The sequence below is a fragment of the Brachyhypopomus gauderio genome, chromosome 16, assembly GCF_052324685.1.
Source record: "Brachyhypopomus gauderio isolate BG-103 chromosome 16, BGAUD_0.2, whole genome shotgun sequence".
Taxonomy (NCBI): domain Eukaryota; kingdom Metazoa; phylum Chordata; class Actinopteri; order Gymnotiformes; family Hypopomidae; genus Brachyhypopomus; species Brachyhypopomus gauderio.
In genome coordinates, this window is record NC_135226.1 from 559,808 (window position 1) to 581,057 (window position 21,250).

Consider the following 21,250-nt stretch of genomic DNA (forward strand, 5'->3'; position numbering starts at 1 on the left):
TGCCTGTGCCTTAGCCTATGCAGTCATACTAGCAGGAAAACAACCTCACCCACACAAAGTCCCATAGCAGCCAAGTTTTAATCTAACATTCAACATTTCATCTCACCATTTTCTCCCTCTGGTACATTCTAATTTTCTGAAGAGAGCCACAAGCTTCCTGAGGTCTGAAAGACGTGAGTTCCTGCTGAGACTGTGACAGCTGCACAGTGAACCTCTTAAATGAACGATAAGGCTTTACCTTATTCTGTAGAGAGAGACAACAACATACAACTACAGCTAAATGTAAGTGGAGCACCGTGCTGAGATTTAGCGCCACTGTCATGGACCCTGTCAGCAGTGCAGCAGCACCCTCCCCTTAAACAGAAGATTATACCGTATGTAAGTTATGACAAGTGTGCCTGTTTATACTAAGTCAAAGGGGTAAAAAGTGTTTCAGTTCCTGACAGCATAAGTACCTTTCATCATTCACTCCTCCCCACCGATTATCACCCCCTCATCCCTCACTCTTCCCTGATTCTCACCCCTTCATCCCTCACTCTTCCCTGATTATCACCCCCTCATCCCTCACTCTTCCGATTCTCACCCCCTCATCCCTCACTCTTCCCTGATTCTCACCCCCTCATACCTCACTCTTCCCTGATTCTCACCCTCATCCCTCACTCTTCTGATTCTCACCCCCTCATCCCGCAATCCTCCTTGATTCTCACCCTCTCATCCCTCACTCTTCTGATTCTCACCCCCTCATCCCTCACTCTTCCCTGATTCTAACACCCTCATCCCTCACTCTTCCCTGATTCTCACCCCCTCATCCCTCACTCTTCCCTGATTCTCACCCCCTCATCCTGCACTCCTCCTTGATTCTCACCCCTTCATCCCTCACTCTTCCGATTCTCACCCCCTCATCCCTCACTCTTCCCTGATTCTCACCCCCTCATCCCTCACTCTTCTGATTCTCACCCCCTCATCCCTCACTCTTCCCTGATTCTCACCCCCTCATCCCTCACTCTTCCCTGATTCTCACCCCCTCATCCCTCACTCTTCCCTGATTCTCACCCCCTCATCCTGCACTCCTCCTTGATTCTCACCCCTTCATCCCTCACTCTTCCCTGATTCTCACCCCCTCATCCCTCACTCTTCTGATTCTCACCCCCTCATCCCTCACTCTTCCCTGATTCTCACCCCCTCATCCCTCACTCTTCCCTGATTCTCACCCCCTCATCCCTCACTCTTCTGATTCTCACCCCCTCATCCCTCACTCTTCCCTGATTCTCACCCCCTCATCCCTCACTCTTCTGATTCTCACCCCCTCATCCCTCACTCTTCCCTGATTCTCACCCCCTCATCCCTCACTCTTCCCTGATTCTCACCCCCTCATCCCTCACTCTTCTGATTCTCACCCCCTCATCCCTCACTCTTCCCTGATTCTCACCCCCTCATCCCTCACTCTTCCCTGATTTTCACCCCCTCATCCCTCACTCTTCCCTGATTCTCACCCCCTCATCCCTCACTCTTCCCTGATTTTCACCCCCTCATCCCTCATTCTTCCTTGATTCTCACCCCCTCATCCCTCACTCTTCCCTGATTTTCACCCCCTCATCCCTCATTCTTCCCTGATTCTCACCCCCTCATCCCTCACTCTTCCAAACAAAGAGCTGAACAGACCTGAAACAAGAAATGTTTTTCCCCTTAAAAATCAGCTGATTGGGAAAACAGCTATTTAAAACTCCAAATTAGTCCAAACAGCCTTGCAAGCACAAAACATACCAGTATAATGCACACCAACAGGGAAAAATTATCACAAATGTTTGGTGAAATGCCCAGAATTCCACACTGGTGTGCATGGGCCTGTAGGTTTTGAGTAATCGAGTCCCTCTCTCATCAGCTCACACGATGGGAAGGTGATCAACTTGGCAACCCTCATCACACCCTCACAGTTTCTCCTCCTTTTGAAACGATCCTGTTAGGAGTGACTACAGCACTTCTAATGTTAGTGATCTGCCTGTTCGTTGGTCTGGTCCTTACTTGAGCGTGGCAACCCCTTCTGGCGTGGTGGGCATGTTGAAACGCCTCATGTACTCGTGCATCTCGGGGAAACTCTTCTTCATGTACTCCTCAGCACTGCTCTCGCGAACCGTCCCGAAGCGGAAGCCCATGGACGGGTGATGGAGCTGAACACAGAACAGAGCAGAACTCACACAGGGGTCTCCACACAGCAGAACTCACACAGGGGTCTCCACACAGCAGAACTCACACAAGGTTCTCCACACAGCAGAACTCACACAGGGGTCTCCACACAGCAGAACTCACACAAGGTTCTCCACACAGCAGAACTCACACAAGGTTCTCCACACAGCAGAACTCACACAGCAGAACTCACACAAGGTTCTCCACACAGCAGAACTCACACAAGGTTCTCCACACAGAACTCACACAAGATTCTCCACACAACAGAACTCACACAGCAGAACTCACATAATGTTCTCCACACAGCAGGGCCTGCTGCACCTCAACTTTAGGCAAACTGTACATCTTGTCTTTAAATACCAGTTAGTGCTTAATGAATTGTGGCACAGTTAGGTGATGTTTTACTCAAACATACCTAAATTAAAAAAGATATTTGAGTCAGAATATTTTGTATTAATTTGAACAATTAGAATTAGAATTAGAATTGATACTGAACGTTTATCATCATATTTCCATGACATCCTGTGTGTTCTCCTTCTGAGGAGCTAGGGTTTTTTTCGTAGAAGTTTTCAGCCTTTAATCTTGGAGATCATCTCAGGTTTCTCAGAAACAGAAGAATGAAAAGACCGCAGTGCTGGTCTACACTACTGCCACTGCAGTGCTGGGAAAAACACAGAAGGAAGTTTAACTGAACTGGTTATCTCCACCCACACATCCACACGTGGGAGAAGTCACGTAGCAGAGCTCAGGGTTCGAGCGGGAACAGACGCCTGAACCCCAGGCAGGAGTCTTCCTGTGTCACTCGGGCCTGCTGACATAGACGTTATGTACAGAACCATGACAGAATGTTTCTACACAGCACAAGCAGCTTCTCCAAACCTGAACCTCTATTTTAAGGAGAAATCATCAGTGTGGAACATTCCTGTGTTTCAGCAGAGACTCTATTATTTCCTGCTAACATCCGTGAAGGCAGACGAGCCGCGTTATTGCTGCCCGTGAAACCTTTTCTGGGGTTCCCGTTACTCCATTCAATTCTTCCATGAAATTATAGCGTGTCTGCATATTCATCCTGCTGAAGCTGCTGTAGAGGAGGTGACTCGAATCTCATCATAACACACACTCGCACAAGACACACACTCGCACAACACACACTCGCACAACACACACTCGCACAAGACACACACTCGCACAAGACACACACTCGCACAAGACACACACTCGCACAAGACACACACTCGCACAACACACACTCGCACAAGACACACACTCGCACAAGACACACACTCGCACAACACACACTCGCACAAGACACACACTCGCACAACACACACTCGCACAACACACACTCGCACAACACACACTCACACAACACACACTCGCACAACACACACACTCGCACAAGACACACTCACACAACACACACTCACACAACACACACACTCGCACAAGACACACTCACACAACACACACTCACACAACACACACACTTGCACAAGACACACACTCGCACAAGACACACTCTCGCACAAGACACACTCGCACAACACACACACTCGCATAACACACCCACTCGCACAAGACACACTCTCGCACAATACACACACTCGCAAAAGACACACTCTCACACAAGACACACACTCACACAAGACACACACTCGCACAAGACAGACTTGCACAAAAGACACACTCGCATAAGACACACATTCACAAAAGACACACACGCAAAAGACACACTTGCACAAGACACACACTCATACACTCACTGGTGGCAGTGGTCAAATGTAATATATTTTTATGGATTTGATTGCTTGTCACACACATACACACACACACACACACACACACACACACACACACACACACACACACACACACACTCGCACACTCACTGGTGGCAGTGGTCAAATATATATCGTGTGTGTAACATACAATTCACATTATGATTACAAAAGTCTGGTAGCTCCCCTATAAGAAGCAGAGGTTTCACACTAACTGCAAATTATCAGCTGTGTCAGTTAATGAAATGCCTCCAGAAAGTACTTCATAAAATGGAAATATTCTGAGTGAACTTGTTCGGTGACTTTTTATAGACACCCTATTTTACATTTATAGTGAATAAAAGAAAACTTCTCAAAGATATGTTGCCAGCTAAAGTTTCCATATTGTTCTATATTGTTATAAGCTACTTTTCTTTCCTAAAAGTGCTTTATAAAGTGTAAATATATTCTACTCTATTGGGTAGCATTTTAAAGGTCAGGGAGGTCAGGGAGGTCAGTGAGGTCAGGGAGGTCAGTGAGGTCAGGGAGGTTAGTGAGGTCAGTGAGGTCAGGGAGGTCAGGGAGGTCAGGGAGGTCACCTTGGCATCGTGAATTCCTGAAACCTCTTCAAACGTCTTCTCTCCCACCATGACGGCGGCTAAATTAGCAGTGTAGCTGGACAGAACCAGAAGACAGAAGATAGCCCAGAGGTTCATCAGGAACCGGCCCGTCCAGCACTTTGGGGTTTTGCTGGCCACCGTGCGTCCAAACAGGATGGCGTAGCAGAGGTTGAGGGCGGAGGAGTAGGAGAAGACGCGTACGCGGTTCCGGCCGTGCGGTGTCATGCCAAACGGGCTGTTCCACTCGTAGAGCGTGAGGAAGAGGGCGGTGAGGTGAAGCGCCACGAAGATGCCCACCCACATGGACCAGTGCAGCGGCCACATGAAGGCCCCGATGGGCGCGGCCGTGTCCTTGCTGCGCACCAGGATGCCCAGGCTGGTGGAGAAGAAGGGGCTGGTGAAGTCCATGACGGTGCTGCGCGCCGTGTTGATGCTGAAGCTGGTGACGGCCATGTCGGCCGAGCCGCTCAGCAGGTCGCCCACCAGGCCCGTCCAGCGCCCGCCCGCCCAGGCGCCGTACTTGCCGTCGCCCACGATGTAGAGGTGGAACTGGAAGCGCAGGTCCTCCGCCAGCTTCTCCAGCAGGTCGATGCAGTAGCCGTAGCAGCATTTGCGGACGTCGGCCGGCAGGGAGCTGCTGTTGCTCTGGTCCAGCTCCCTGAACAGCTGGTCCAGGACGTCGGAGCTGTTGGTGTGCGGGTCCAGGCACAGCTGGCCGGCGGGACACTGGCCGTCCTCGTCCACCTCCCGCGTGAAGACGAACGGATGCTCCACCAGCGTCACCACGCGGAGACGGCTCCCCGCCACGGGCAGCCCGGCCTGCCACCGCCCGCCAGGCTGGACCCCCGGGCTCTCGTCCTCCACCTGCTGCGAGGCGGTGGGCCACAGGCCCTGCTCCTCCACCTCCAGCCGGCCGCCCTGCCAGCTGCCCACCGTCACCCAGCTGGGCTGGCCCAGGGCGTCACGCTGCAGACTCCACACGTGGAAGCGATGGGCAGTGAGCACGTGAGAGCGTGAGGGCTGCACCTGCACGTGACCCGTCAGCCCCTCAAACGACATGTTGGACAAGAACCTGTGCACAAGAGAGCAGACTGTGAACAGACAGCAATGGGCCAACGGTGCTACTACTGCAGGAGCTCAGTGGGCGATTCAGCAGAGGGATACGTGATCAGACCCTGACACCAGCCTCCCCCACTGCACAACGCCCGTGCACTGAAGGAATGAGGCAGTGATTTCTTCAGATAACGGCGTTAGCGTTGTTATTTGGTCACATTTCTTCAGCCGCCACTCTTGTATGAAGTAACGACTAGATGCCTGAGCACCAGTGTTCAGGTTAGTTTATTACCGTATTATAGATTGAGTGAGTGAGAGGGAGAAATGGCTCCTCCTGTTAACAACTCCTCTCCTGTCTGACACTAAATAAGCCAGAGCATCGAATCCTGTAGGAACTAAACGTTTAACCAGCTGAGCATCTCAAAGCTTCACATCCTACACAAATAAATTTTGTTCTGCATATTTGACACTATTTACACACACACACACACACACACACACACACACACACACACACACACACACACACACACACACACACACACACACACACACACACACACACACACACACATGCACAGGGATGCACACACACACACACACACACAAACTCATTCATGCACACACACACACACACACACACACACACACACACACACACACACACACACACACATGCACAGGGATGCACACACACACACACACACACACACACACACACACACACACACAAACCCATTCATGCACACACACACACACACACACACACACACACAAACCCATTCATGCACACACCACACACACACACACACACACACACACACAAACCCATTCATGCACACACACACACACACACACACACACACACACACACACACACACAAACCCATTCATGCACACACACACACACACACACACACACACACACACACACACACACACACACACACACACACACACACACACACACACACAAACCCATTCATGCACACACCACACACACACACACACACACATGGCCAGTCCAGCTGTTCCTTATTGCTGCTGATTGGTTCCCACCCATAAATCATGAGTGTATGTTAGATAAGCTGTGGGTGATGTGGGTGATGTGGGTGATGTCTGGGTGATGTGGGTGATGTGGGTGATGTCTGGGTGATGTGGGTGATGTCTGGGTGATGTGGGTGATGTGGGTGATGTCTGGGTGATGTGGGTGATGTGGGTGATGTCTGGGTGATGTGGGTGATGTTGGTGATGTCTGGGTGATGTTGGTGATGTCTGGGTGATGTGGGTAATGTGGGTGATGTCTGGGTGATGTGGGTGATGTGGGTGATGTGGGTGATGTCTGGGTGATGTGGGTGATGTCTGGGTGATGTGGGTGATGTCTGGGTGATGTGGGTGATGTCTGGGTGATGTGGGTGATGTCTGGGTGATGTGGGTGATGTCTGGGTGATGTGGGTGATGTGGGTGATGTCTGGGTGATGTGGGTGATGTGGGTGATGTCTGGGTGATGTGGGTGATGTCTGGGTGATGTGGGTGATGTCTGGGTGATGTGGGTGATGTCTGGGTGATGTGGGTGATGTCTGGGTGATGTGGGTGATGTGGGTGATGTGGGTGATGTCTGGGTGATGTGGGTGATGTCTGGGTGATGTGGGTGATGTCTGGGTGATGTGGGTGATGTCTGGGTGATGTGGGTGATGTGGGTGATGTTTGGGTGATGTCTGGGTGATGTGGGTGATGTCTGGGTGATGTGGGTGATGTGGGTGATGTGGGTGATGTCTGGGTGATGTGGGTGATGTGGGTGATGTCTGGGTGATGTGGGTGATGTGGGTGATGTGGGTGATGTCTGGGTGATGTGGGTGATGTGGGTGATGTGGGTGATGTGGGTGATGTCTGGGTGATGTGGGTGATGTGGGTGATGTCTGGGTGATGTGGGTGATGTGGGTGATGTGGGTGATGTCTGGGTGATGTGGGTGATGTGGGTGATGTGGGTGATGTCTGGGTGATGTGGGTGATGTGGGTGATGTCTGGGTGATGTGGGTGATGTGGGTGATGTCTGGGTGTTGTGGGTGATGTCTGGGTGATGTGGGTGATGTGGGTGATGTCTGGGTGATGTGGGTGATGTGGGTGATGTCTGGGTGATGTCTGGGTGATGTGGGTGATGTGGGTGATGTCTGGGTGATGTCTGGGTGATGTGGGTGATGTGGGTGATGTGGGTGATGTGGGTGATGTCTGGGTCAGTGTGTTGAGATGAACACTCCCCATCCCCCATAACTAACCGAGGTCATCAACACCGCACACCCACTATGATTCTGCTTCCACACTCTGCCATTAAAAACATGACAGAACTAAATGAATTGGGCAAATTGATTGTCCGCAGCGTTCATCTCACCCTATGACCCCGAGTTTTAGTGGTAATGAGCGCTACCATGATGTCACTAAAGGAGAAGCGTGCTGGACGTGGGGCCAGCTCAGCCTCCGTCTCAGGCACCATGAAATGGGAGGATCTGCTGATCTGAAGTTCCTGCTCATCTTGATGTTTATGTTCCGCAATAACCTGGTAACCCGAGTCCTGTGTTCCTTTAATTTATGTGAGATTAAAGACCGAATATTGGACCTAACTGTCCGTCACGTTATCGTTGCTCTGGGCTATTATCTTTTGTAACGTGTGAAACCTTTGCCTTTAAATTCCTCCCCATGGTGGCCTATAAGCCAGTCATCCACAGGAACACGGAAGCCCGTGCAGTGAATACAAAAGGCCCATCTGGTGCGAAATCTCCAGTGTCCTTTGCTTCACTTCCTTTTAAAAATAATTTCTGGGAGAGTTTACTCACCCAGCCAAAGACAACTCTTACCAGCCGGGTTTTAATCTAACATCTGAAGATTATTTTGCTGTTTTTTTTCCTTCCTCCCTCACTGGTAAAATCTAATTTGCTGGAGAGAGCTGATAGCTAACTCTCACCCGGGTCTGCCATGATAACGGCTCTCCTGTTCCGTACAGACAGACTGAAACACGGTGTCAGCCAGCGTGGCTGAGAGGCGTAACTGAAATAAGTATTCCAGCTATGCATCTGTTAATTCCACTGGGATTATTGCTCTGAATAATAAATGTTAAACGTCTTCTTCCCTGAGGCACCAACGCATTAATTGCTTTTTCTTTCGCAAACTGCCAGCGTATCTCAGAGCTTTTGTGTTGCTAATAGATACAGTGTCTCTCCACAGAGCCAACCTGCCTCAGCGGGACAGGGACAGGAAAGAGGACAGTTCCACTCGGACCTGAAGCATGAGCTTGGCAGTAAGACGGCAGCTTGAGTGTGCGGTCCTGCAGGAGAGAGATCAGCGTGTGGTCCTGCACAAGAGAGATCAGCGTGCGGTCCTGCAGGAGAGAGATCAGCGTGCGGTCCTGCAGGAGAGAGATCAGTGTGCGGTCCTGCAGGAGAGAGATCAGTGTGCGGTCCTGCAGGAGAGAGATCAGCGTGTGGTCCTGCAGGAGAGAGATCAGCGTGCGGTCCTGCAGGAGAGAGATCAGCGTGTGATCCTGCAGGAGAGAGATCAGCGTGCGGTCCTGCAGAAGAGAGATCAGCGTGCGATCCTGCAGGAGAGAGATCAGCGTGCGGTCCTGCAGGAGAGAGATCAGCATGCGGTCCTGCAGAAGAGAGATCAGCGTGCGATCCTGCAGAAGAGAGATCAGCGTGTGGTCCTGCACAAGAGAGATCAGCGTGCAGTCCTGCAGGAGAGAGATCAGCATGCGGTCCTGCAGAAGAGAGATCAGCGTGCGGTCCTGCAGGAGAGAGATCAGCGTGCGGTCCTGCAGGAGAGAGATCAGCGTGTGATCCTGCAGGAGAGAGATCAGCGTGCGGTCCTGCAGAAGAGAGATCAGCGTGCGGTCCTGCAGGAGAGAGATCAGCGTGTGGTCCTGCACAAGAGAGATCAGCGTGCAGTCCTGCAGGAGAGAGATCAGCATGTGATCCTGCACAAGAGAGATCAGTGTGCGGTCCTGCAGGAGAGAGATCAGCGTGTGGTCCTGCAGGAGAGAGATCAGTGTTCGATCCTGCACAAGAGAGATCAGCGTGCGATCCTGCACAAGAGAGATCAGCGTGCGATCCTGCACAAGAGAGATTAGCGTGTGGTCCTGCAGGAGAGAGATCAGTGTGTGGTCCTGCAGGAGAGAGATCAGCGTGTGGTCTCTCACAGCGGGGCTGCTCTGCAGGGAGTCAGTCAAGATAACGGACATGATGCAGACACAGACACAGACTCCACCTTGATCACTGACAAACCAGCTTACAGTAATTACACACATGCGCCCCCAGCCAAACAAAATTAACAGCTAGACTGTAACTATATTTTCGTAACACTATTGGTGGTGATTTGCTGCTGTGTTTGATGTGCAGGAGAACCAACAGGTCACAAGAAGTACAGGTTAATGTATTAAAGTACAGGTTAATGTATTAAAGTATTAAAATACAGGTTAATACTTCAGAGGCTGTGGAGTCATGGAGGTGTAATTCAGACTCTCCATCACTTTTGCCACCATGACAACCTGAAACAGTGCAATAACTCTGAGAGTGAAATATGAGGATTTCAATGACTGTAAATCCTAGAGCACCAATGGTTACTTCCTCATAGCAACATCAATAAGAAGTCGACAAAAAAAGGATACGCTTAATAGTTAAATGTAATATATATTTTTTAAGTTGAAATATGTATCCCAGCCACTAACTCTGAGTAATCTGAGTGATTACAGAAGGCCTACACGTTAATACAGGCCGATAGCTCGTGCTTACCTTGCTAGGTATTGTCCAGAGGAGGGCAGCTCGTGCTTGTTGGGTTTGTCAAAGCAGTTGACCATGTTCTGTATGAGGGCCAGGTCCGGCCTCACCATGGTGGCCGCAAACACGGCTCTGCCTATTAGCTGCAGGGCATCGCGGATATAGACGTTGAGCGGCTTGCGGTTTACCTCGCCGTAGGCCAGCAGGCCCAGCGGGGAGCCGATGGTGTGCAAGGCGTCCAGACCCAGTGGGAGAGCCACGGCCCAGCGGGCGAGGGGCTGGGCCAGGCCCAGACGCACCGCCCCCTGGAGCACGGTGGCCACGCACTCCGGGTCCGACCCAAACAGGAGCACGCTGGACGCCAGGGCCGAGGGGCTGCGGCTCAGGAGCTGGGAGAGGAGCTCCGTCACCTCGTCCTCCTCGTCCTCCCCACCCCCCATCTCCTCCCCCTCCGGGCCCGCTGGTGCCCTTCTCTGGCGGGACAGGTCCAGGCCTTCCCACAGGTGCCAGTGGGCCCCGTCCACACCCAGACGACCCTGGTGCTGCAGCTGTTCCAGGACCGCGGCGTCCCCCCCGCCGGGACAGAAGACGGCAGCTCCCCCCTGCCAACCACCCTTCACCAGCACGGCTAACAGCAGCTGCGCCAGGCCCGATGGAGGCACACGGGTCGGCATCTGCAGGTGGAATCGGTTCTGAACACACACACACACACACACACACACACACACACACACACACACACACACACACACACACACACACACACACACAGAGCTAGTCTTACTTACACACACTCAGCTTCACAGATTTACATCAACAAAATGCAAATAATAATATCCTAGGGCGGAGGCTTCATGTCCTATTCCCTCATGGCCTACATGCTTAAATAAGAAAGGTGGATAAATCCAGAGGAAACACATTCCTCATGAAAGTTGGCACAGGCAAAATGGAGAGCTAGTTTATTTGGTTAATTCTGAACTCAAAGCGACCTTGCTCTCGAGGGAAAGCCAGATCGCCGCTTTGAGGAAGGCGCATACATTGGCATGAAAGGTACCAGCCGGAGAGAAAAACCCATCAGGCTCCGTCCTCAAAGAAATGAACCGGCACATAGTCGATTTCTCATGTACAACAGCGGGTTGAAAGAAATGAGCTAGACGAGCCTCCGATCACGTTCCTGCTCCTCTTTAACGGCTGTTTGGGATGTTTGGATAGGAGTTTGACAGAAGGAGAGTAAGAGTGTTCTTTTTTGGAGATGGGGGGGGGGGGGGGGCTCGCTGTGCTCTCTGTGTGGTTGTGGTTGGGCTGGGGGGGGTTGGAAGAAGAGGACGTTTGAACCTGGTGGGCAGGCACAGACAGCGTGAAGCTGGAAGCGTAACGTGGAGGAGCCATCGTGTGACTGGAATAGCATTACTGCCCAGCGAGCGCCTACGACAGAAGCTTCCATATCTTTCCACATATGTACACACTGTGTGAGCCCCTCCCGGAGACGGCGCCACACGGAGACAGATCTGGGCAGGAGGGGAAGGATGCCGTGCTCCTCACGTTCCCCACACAACCCAAGGTGATTTCTACCCTCAAGTTGCTCCTTCTGAAGCAAGGCAGAAGAAAAGGGTAAGAATGGGTAGAGAAGGAAGAAACAACAGTCCATGTAGGGATGGGTGATGATCATCTGGGGGTTAACTGGAGCTCCGTGGAGGAGAGCTAGTGGGAACTTATCATGTATTTACTTACATCCAAACGGTACTGGAAACAAACTTCAGGACAAACTGCATCATGCTTTGTGGTTCTGAGGGTTTTCTCCACCTTTGGTTGATTTCTGAATGTGATGATCTCTAACAAATTCCAGAGAATTAAAACACTTACAACACTGATGTCTCCACTGAGCCGTGCAGCAAAGTTTGACAAGGGATTGGCTCCATTCTGTTGGAGCCAAAAATAAATGTGCATTTCATTTCAGAGTCAGATTGCTGGCATCGAACGCTCCTGCCTAACAGCTTATTAAAATCTAATATTCCATTGACCACATGCATGGTTTTGCATCATTATATATAATTGGATTGTTGCATGTTTGCCACCAAATAAATTGTTGATGCAGAGCAAATGAATGTACACTATTTATCTGGCAACCTCACAAAGCTGTGGCTCTTAAAAGCTGCAACAGAGCAGTTCAGGCAAAAGCCCCATAAATGACTGTTTATCTGTATGTAACAGCCAGTTAGATTATTAGCCCCCTCCCAGATTTCTGCCCAGATAGACAATCCCCTTGTGAAATAATTTTATGAGCAAAGGAATTTATGGGCTGATGATTTTATACAGTGTTTTGTAGATCCTCATGGTGTTTAACATAGATGAGCTCATGATACCAACGGGCAGAAATAAACAACTGACATCAGCTTTACAGGGAGCATAAAAGGGGACAGATTTGATTTCCTTATCTAGGAGGTAATATTCAGCTGCTTGAAGATTTCTTTTATTTTGTTATAGTACCCAAACAGAATATGTCGCCTTTTCTCAAACACAGTACCAAGATAGTAAATATATGACAGTAATAAATATATGATAGTGAATATATGATAGTAAATATATGAAAATGAATATATGATAGTGAAATATGATAGTAAACATATGATAGTGAATATATGATAGCAAATATATGAAAGTAAATATATGAATATATGTAAATATCTCCACAGATGGTGATTTAAGTATGACTGCCAGATTTTTTCTTTAGCTTTCTTTGATAAGATTTTCATTCCTCCCCAAACCCCCTCAAACAAACCTGCTGCTATAGTAGGAGGTCTCACACTCACGTCTCACACTGACGTCTCACACTGACGTCTCACACTGACGTCTCACACTGACGTCTCACACTCAAGTCTCACATTCAAGTCTCACACTCACGTCTCACACTCAAGTCTCACACTCATGTCTCACACTCATGTCTCACACTCAAGTCTCACACTCATGTCTCACACTCAAGTCTCACACTCACGTCTCACACTGACGTCTCACACTCAAGTCTCACACTCAAGTCTCACACTCATGTCTCACACTGACGTCTCACACTCAAGTCTCACACTCACATCTCACACTCAAGTCTCACACTCACGTCTCACACTCAGGTCTCACAGAGCGCTTGGAGGCACTTGGAGAGATTCACCCTACACCTGCAGCTAAGGTCTGAGTGCCAGGTGAGAAATATAATGTCTTTTTTGATAGGGTCTGTTTCTCATGCTAGGTGAGTTGCACTAGTGGAGATCTTCACCACGTGAAAACAATCACGTGAGAAGAACCATCACGAACCATCATGGAGGACAATCACTTCTCCACACTCCCAGAAAGTGGTCATGAAACAGAAAGGGGCCAACAATGCTCAGAATTGATTTCAAATAAACTACAACAAAATGGGGAGAAAAAGAAAATGTGTTTTCCTCAGCAAATACAGTACAGAGGCAAGCGAGGGCGCTTCACCAAAACAGCAACATTTTCCTCTAAAGGTTTCTTGGTAACACTTTACATTAAACCTTTACTTACTAACGTTAACTAATGCATTAGTTAACATGAACAACACATGAAGTAACACATTAACAATAATTAACTAACGTTAAGTAAACATGTAACAGGTGCATTAGTTAATGCTGTGTTTATATGAAGTGCAGAGTAATGAAATGTCTTTGTTTTCATTATATATGGCCTTTTGTCAAATAACATCATACTAATTTCTGTTAATCAATTATCTTTCAGATCTCACCCCTTTGTCTCTATAGAGATTCTTCGTCTGCTGTCTGACAATATGCAATCAACCCCTGATGTGACAACCATCAAAAGTGTTGATGGTTGCTCACCTTTGCATGCCAAACTCCTCTGTCCTTTGTTTGTATATCCTTTAAAGTCATACAGAGGACTATCAACTACCCAACCCAATGTTGATTGCCCACTTTGACTAGCCCAGGGCCCAGTGGACCCTGGACCCTGTATGTAATACAAATGTGAAGGGGGGGTACGGGGGGGTGGTCATTGAAAATATTTTCTGATTTATGTTGCTCACGGAAAATGAGCCAAGGACCAATGAATCTCAGTTTGAAAAAAAAAAAAATTGTAGAATTTTTTTAAGCTGATTTTTTAAAAATGGGTCCCACAGACCCTTGGACCATATAAGGGTTAAATGACGTGTGAGCATTAGCAATAGGCTTCTTCGTTACTACACATTAATAAATCACACCCTGCAGTTGCACAATCCAAATGAGCGGAGCTGAACACGCTACAGGATCTTCAGCAGCATCTGCCGAGATTATAACAGTTACAAAAACTTGTGGGAGTGTTTTGAAGAAGATAAAGACGAATAAAACAAAGTAAAGTGCAAGTTATGTCATCAACGTCTTTCATTTCACACGACAACAACCAACATGGCATACCATTTAAAACGTGTAAGGTGAAAAAAAAACAGTTCAGCCGTTTGTTGTTTCGGTCGCGTCTTCATCTCGGCAAGTAGGCCTATAAACATTTTTTTGTTGTTGTTTGCTTTTTAGACCCTGTTACTTGAACCTTTACTTATAATTTTTTTGCTGTTGTGTGGCAAATTGTTTTTATATTTTCAGGTAGGCATATTTTATTTTAAATATTTTTGACATTTTGCACAGTGCCTGTTCGAAATGCGCACTGACGGTGACTTTTCTTGTTAATGTTCTCTAACGTTTCATAAAAAAGATAAATAAGTAAATAAATAAAAGCTGAATAAAGCTGTTCTGGAATAGTAAGGTGCATTGAAAAGACATTCATAATACAGTTTTGTTAAATGACTGAAAATATAGTAAAAAAAAAAACCTTGTTAGTTCTACATGTTTTAGTGTTTCTACTGTGTAGTTGTATGTACACGGATTGCTTATTGTTTAACATTGTGTAATGCTTTCAGATTGTAGCAATAAAGCACGTTGTACCTTAATAATTCTATCCAGTGCATTCAATAAAAAGCATTTGAAAGGTTTAGTAATGTTTAATACATGTTAGTAATGCATTACTAAAACATTATTGGTTTTCACTTTACATCAGGTATATTTAATTCACTGAACAAGACCTAATACATGTTTAGTAATGATTAATAGATGTTAGTAATGCATTACTAAAACAATTTAAGAACAAAGACAACAAGTGCTATCTGCTGAGTTCATGCTCATTTAAGTACTCAACAAACAGGTGAGTCTTCAGTCTACGTTTGAAGATGGCAAGAGACACTGCAGTCCGAGCAGCTATTGGAAGATCCTTCCACCATCTTGGAGACAGGACAGAGAATAGTCTTGAATTTTGTCTTCCGTGAGACTTTAAGCATGGAGTCTCATAAATCATAAAGCATACATAAAGCATAATGCATTACTTCATGTTAGTCAACACCACCTCCTCTGCACTTCATATAAACACAGCATTAACTAATGCAACTCTTACATGTTTACTTAATGTTAGTTAATTATTGTTAATGTGTTACTTCATGTGTTGTTCATGTTAACTAATGCATTAGTTAACGTTAGTAAGTAAAGGTTTAATGTAAAGTGTTACCGGTTTCTTTTAAAATATCTGAATGATGTTGAGATATTTTGCTATCACAGCAATGAAATTACCTAAATGTGTGTCAATTCTGTCAATAAGAGCCTTGTGCTGGTGGTTTGTGCTGGACGTCTAGTGTCTCCACTGCTGGGGAGGACGGAGCAGCACCCCGTCCTCCTGCCTGGGGGGTAAATTGTTACTGGGGCAGTGTAAGTAAAATGGACACAAATTAAGTGTTATATCGTGATCAATCGATCGCCAGTGGTTGGCGCCAGAGCGAACTAGTAACTCATTGAATCATAGATGTGGATCAGAGGTAAATAAACTAGATTTTTTTTTTCGGCGTGAGATATCGCGTGAGAGCGTGTGAGAACGGTCAATCCAACCCTGAGTGGGGGGTCTAATCTAGTAGGTCTGTCATCGTCAGTACTGAGGGCTGGGAAACACTGCTGTAATAAATATTTCGACATTTTCTGGGTGGAAGCATTATGCTAATGAAATCAGGTGACCTCACCTCTGCTAAATTTCATCATCCATCTTAAGCCATGTTTGAACTTGTGCCAGAAACATTACTTTAATTCACCATATATTGCATACATCAAGGACTTTGTGAATAGGAGCAGTAATAGGACATGAAAATCTGGACTAATCTTTTATATTCAAGGTCCTATTTTATGCCTATTTCAATTATTTAAATGCATCTGTACATACAGTATTTTTCCTCATAAGTGGAAGTGAGATTTGTTTTTGCCTCATTAAATCAGTTGTGTGTCTTCAGTAGTGGGAGTGCTCTGAAGACCTGCGCATGCACTCCAGGCATAAGGACATGAAGAGGTTATTATATATTCAGGGGCGGCACTCTGACCTGCTATTAGTCTAGATAGCACTTCTAAATATCCTATTTGCCCTACAGAAACCAAAAATGGTACTACAGAATGTCACATTAGGGTAATGACGGACTGAGCGCAGATTCATCACCGTGGCAACACTCGGCAGTAATGAGATGTCTTAGGGCTTTTGCACCCAAATATTTCTCTTACACTTCATAATGGGAGTGACGGCATTAAGGCTGCGTGGTGAACCTGGCCCAGAGGCCCTCGCTGCTGGCTGGGTAACACCCACAAATGGGCACCATTCAGGGGCACTAGAGCTTACGGATGGGGTGATTTAGCAAGCGCCACCACCCCAAATACCCCGCCTTTCACATTTATGGGCTTCTGGCAAAGGAAAGAGGCACGGAAGTGTGATAGAAGAAGAGGAGGAGAAATGGAGGTGGAGAAATGAGAGGGGGAGAAATAAGAGGAAGAGGAAGAAGAGGAGGGAAAATAAGAGGGGGAGAAAGGAGAGGAGGAGAAATGAGAGGGGGAGAAAGGGAGAAAGAGTTAGAGGAAGAAGAGGAGGGGAGGGCAGGAAACTGAACCCAACTAAAACGTCCATTTTGTCACAGGACTCTACAACAAAGTGAACACGGAGTTCAAAAATTTTAAACGTTCAAAAACATTAACTGGATATAAATTGGTAATGAAGATATGCTGTTCCCTATCTAGCAGTGAGAAACAGTTTCAGATAAAAGATTTAGCATTATGCAATCTAGCTGTGCTTGTAATTAGCATTAGCAATGAAACAACATACAGCCAGCACATTGCTATGATCAAATCTGCACCAGAAAATCATTCAGATTACGTAAAAATATATAAGTGAATAACAGTGAATAACAGATTGCAGTAATGATAATAGTAATATCAACAATAGTATTAAGATCATTAGAAAAATATTATTTTCTGTAACAAAGGTTAATGGCTTTGCCATTGCCTGACTTATTTAGTTAGGTGTTATAAGACATCCCAGCTAACCAAGATAGTGATAATGTTACTTCTTGTTTGTCAATGTAGTCTGTTAGGAATTATATTTTAATCCCTTCATAGTTTGTTTACATTACAGTATGAATCAAGCAGCTTATCATAATACTTATATAATTTGACTAGTCTTAAAGTATTAATCAACATCCTGATATTAATCACTATATGTTTTGCTTACATTATATTATTAATCAAACTGCTTGTTATCAAGAATATCTGGGAAAGTGTTTGTATGCTCATTCACAGACTAGAGGTGTCTGCAGTTTACTAAAAACAGGGTGTGTAAGATGAGTCTGTGACTTTATTTGGTAAGGTCAGCTAGGAAGACCTCGCTTCCAAAATAAGAGAGAGAAACAGGTGTATGTTTAACCTATAATAATAAGAGAGAGAAACAGGTGTATGTTTAACCTATAATAATAAGAGAGAGAAACAGGTGTATCTTTAACCTATAATAATAAGAGAGAGAAACAGGTGTATGTTTAACCTATAATAATAAGAGAGAGAAACAGCTGTATGTTTAACCTATAATAATAAGAGAGAGAAACAGCTGTATGTTTAACCTATAATAATAAGAGAGAGAAACAGCTGTATGTTTAACCTATAATAATAAGAGAGAGAAACAGCTGTATGTTTAACCTATAATAATAAGAGAGAGAAACAGGTGTATCTTTAACCTATAATAATAAGAGAGAGAAACAGGTGTATCTTTAACCTATAATAATAAGAGAGAGAAACAGGTGTATCTTTAACCTATAATAATAAGAGAGAGAAACAGGTGTATCTTTAACCTATGGAATATACGTGGAGGTCCTCTGTTCATCACAGAGGGGGGCTCATACCCAGGCCACACTATATAGTACAGCAGGAAAGGGTCTCAGGTAGAGACCAGCACACAAGACTACAGGGTAGTGTAGTTAGGCTTTATGTGTACTCTCTCCAGAGCGCTCTGTATTCATATTTGTTTACTTTTAATAAAAGGTTAAAGACAAGACTGGTAATGTTTTCTCTTGCAATCAACGAACATGCTGCGCTAAGGTGAGAGAGGATGAAAGTGTAACAAGTCCTAACATTACACAGCCTCCATAATTGTCTCACCATGACACAGTAATACGAAATGGTTGACAGCAACTTTTTCTGTTAAACAGTGTTTGCATGCTATCAGTCTGCCAGTGGCCAGCAAAGTCCCAGACAGTGGGGGTGGGGGATGGGGGGCACGGTGAGGGTGGTGGGGGTAGTTTATTCTGCCAGCAGAATAAACTACCGGGGAGCAATAACCAAAGAGTTCCCAATGTTTAATCCCAGTGTTTAATCCCAGTGTTTAATCCCAGTTTAATCTGTAGCATGAACACTTTCAGAGGAAGACAACCCACTCAACACAGCCACAACAACCCTGTGCCCACAAACGAAGCCTGCTGTAACTTATCAGGAGAAATTTTCTGAAATATGCAAACATAAATAGAAGCTTTTTTGAGTCTGATCACACACTAAGAAGCTAATTAGCCTTTTGCAGTCAGGCCTAAAGTGATGCGCTTGATCCACTGTGCGCTCTGCACAGATGGAGACAAGCAGAGAAATCACACAGATCTGTTTTCAAATGGGCCAAAACACGCTGGAACGTGCCGGAAAGCTCCGTCGTTAAGACTCTGCATGCGTGGTTTGCTCTGCTCGAACTCAGCGAGCTGCTTGCTATGCAAAGCCAAACTCCATATGTTGATTGATAGAATTTGAAATGTGTTAAAGGACATGCAAAGTGCTCTCTCTCTCTAAGAGAGTCTCCACCGCAAACTTCCATTTGATTTACAATAGGACAGGAGAGTGTCGTCGGGCTTTGAACTGGGGAAGCGCAGGATAGTCTTAATCCACAATGCATGGTACATCATTTGTCACAGAATTCTTGATAGAGCTGTGAATAGTTACCTGTTAATAATGAACAAAATGTCTAATCATCTATGGATGAATTCATCATTCAGACTAATTCCTTTGCATCCATGGAATCAGTGGACACAATCTTTAGGACTGCAGGGACAAGTAAATAATACTGACGTATTATCTGATCGAGTTACAAAAAAAATTCTGAATACTGATGCCTTTTTTCAGGTCTTTTTAACGTTTCCTCCTGGCCATCACGATGGACTAACACTGGCCTCTTTCATGACTGTTTTCCTAAACAGCTTTTTCACTTTCATTCATTTTGGACAGAGAATCAACATCACTGCTGCCACCACTGAAATGTCCCTAATCCAAACGCTATTGGTCTGGACGTTGCAGATAATATGATTTCATGCATGGATCAATGTTGCTTTTTGTTGTTTTTTTTTTGGGATGACATTTGCATCCTGCTCAAAAAGAATAAGACTCCTGAATCGAGGCCTGCGTTGAGCATCCGTGTAGCCTCCTGAGAGGCCAGCGTGTCAGAGGAAAAGGAAAGTATCGGTGGAAGGAGCTTTTTCAGGCTGAGAAGAGATGAAAGCTTGTGGTTTGGGCAGAGGTACATACACAGTGGAATCTGGGAAGACAGCGTGTGTGGTGGAATAATGTCAGGGTGGTGTAGAAATATCAGCCATGAGATGTTTTGAAGCATACACCTTAAGACACTTGAAGTTCTGGAAGCGAGTTAAATGCGTGAAGAACAGCGGGTCGTCAGTTTTAGAATCTTTGTTTTTTCCTGTGCTTTCGTTCAGTCAAATAGGCCCCCAGAAGAACTTTTGATCCATCAGATAAACTTTCTGTGTGTGATCCTATAGCTGTGACGGAGGCACGCACCCTTACGCCTTCACCAGCCTGCAGTGTCTGTGCTGTTGTTGCTTATGCACCGAGTACTGCTGCCCTGCAGGACGTTTATCCAAGACCAAGAGAAAGTGAAGCCCGCTTGAGTTGAATGAACGAATCACTGATTGCTGCATGCGGCGTGCAGAAAATATACAACGACCAGGACGTGCATCCAAACCTCCGAGTTCCTACGTAATTGTGTTTCTTCCGTAGTGGCGTTACAGTGCATCGGTTTACACGAGACACTGAAATCACAAACACAGCCGGGTTCAATTCCCGCTTCTGTGATTAAGCAGCGGTGCAGGAGATGTCAAGGCCACGCAGGTCGTCTTCCCTGCGTTCTTGCGACACAGCTGGTGTGAACCACAGAAAGCATGAAAGCTAATGAGAATTTGGAAGGCGCGCCGGTGTGCGTTCAGGGGATTGGACAACCTCGTCAGAAGGCGTAGGAAACCGCAATAGGCAATCCGCTGCTGTGTCTCCAGTCATCAGTTGCGGCCTGGAGCCGGAAAGCGAGCCTGACAGAACCGAATAAACACTTCCACAAGGCTGTGTGTGTGTGTCCCCAGCTACTGCTGGGTCTATCGGCACAGATGAGCTCCATTCCGCACTACTGGTGCCGGAGCAAACACAGACAGCAGCCTGACAACCTTCAGGCAGAATGCAGAGGTGGAGGAGGAAGTTCCACTCAACAGAGCTCAGAT

At 46.6% G+C, this 21,250-nt stretch overlaps 1 protein-coding gene across 3 annotated transcripts in view; it reads right to left on the reverse strand.

The window, feature by feature from the left end:
• The window catches only part of grin3ba (glutamate receptor, ionotropic, N-methyl-D-aspartate 3Ba), a 72,529-nt gene that overhangs the window by 44,339 nt on the left and 6,940 nt on the right, over positions 1–21,250 (reverse strand). For all 3 annotated transcript variants that reach the window (XM_076976679.1, XM_076976678.1, XM_076976680.1), the window contains exons 2-4: positions 10,396–11,072; positions 4,541–5,633; positions 2,023–2,168 (exon numbers count right to left, since the gene is read on the reverse strand). In XM_076976679.1, coding sequence (XP_076832794.1) covers positions 2,023–2,168; positions 4,541–5,633; positions 10,396–11,072 — 1,916 coding nt within the window. The remainder of the gene's footprint in view (positions 1–2,022; positions 2,169–4,540; positions 5,634–10,395; positions 11,073–21,250) is intronic.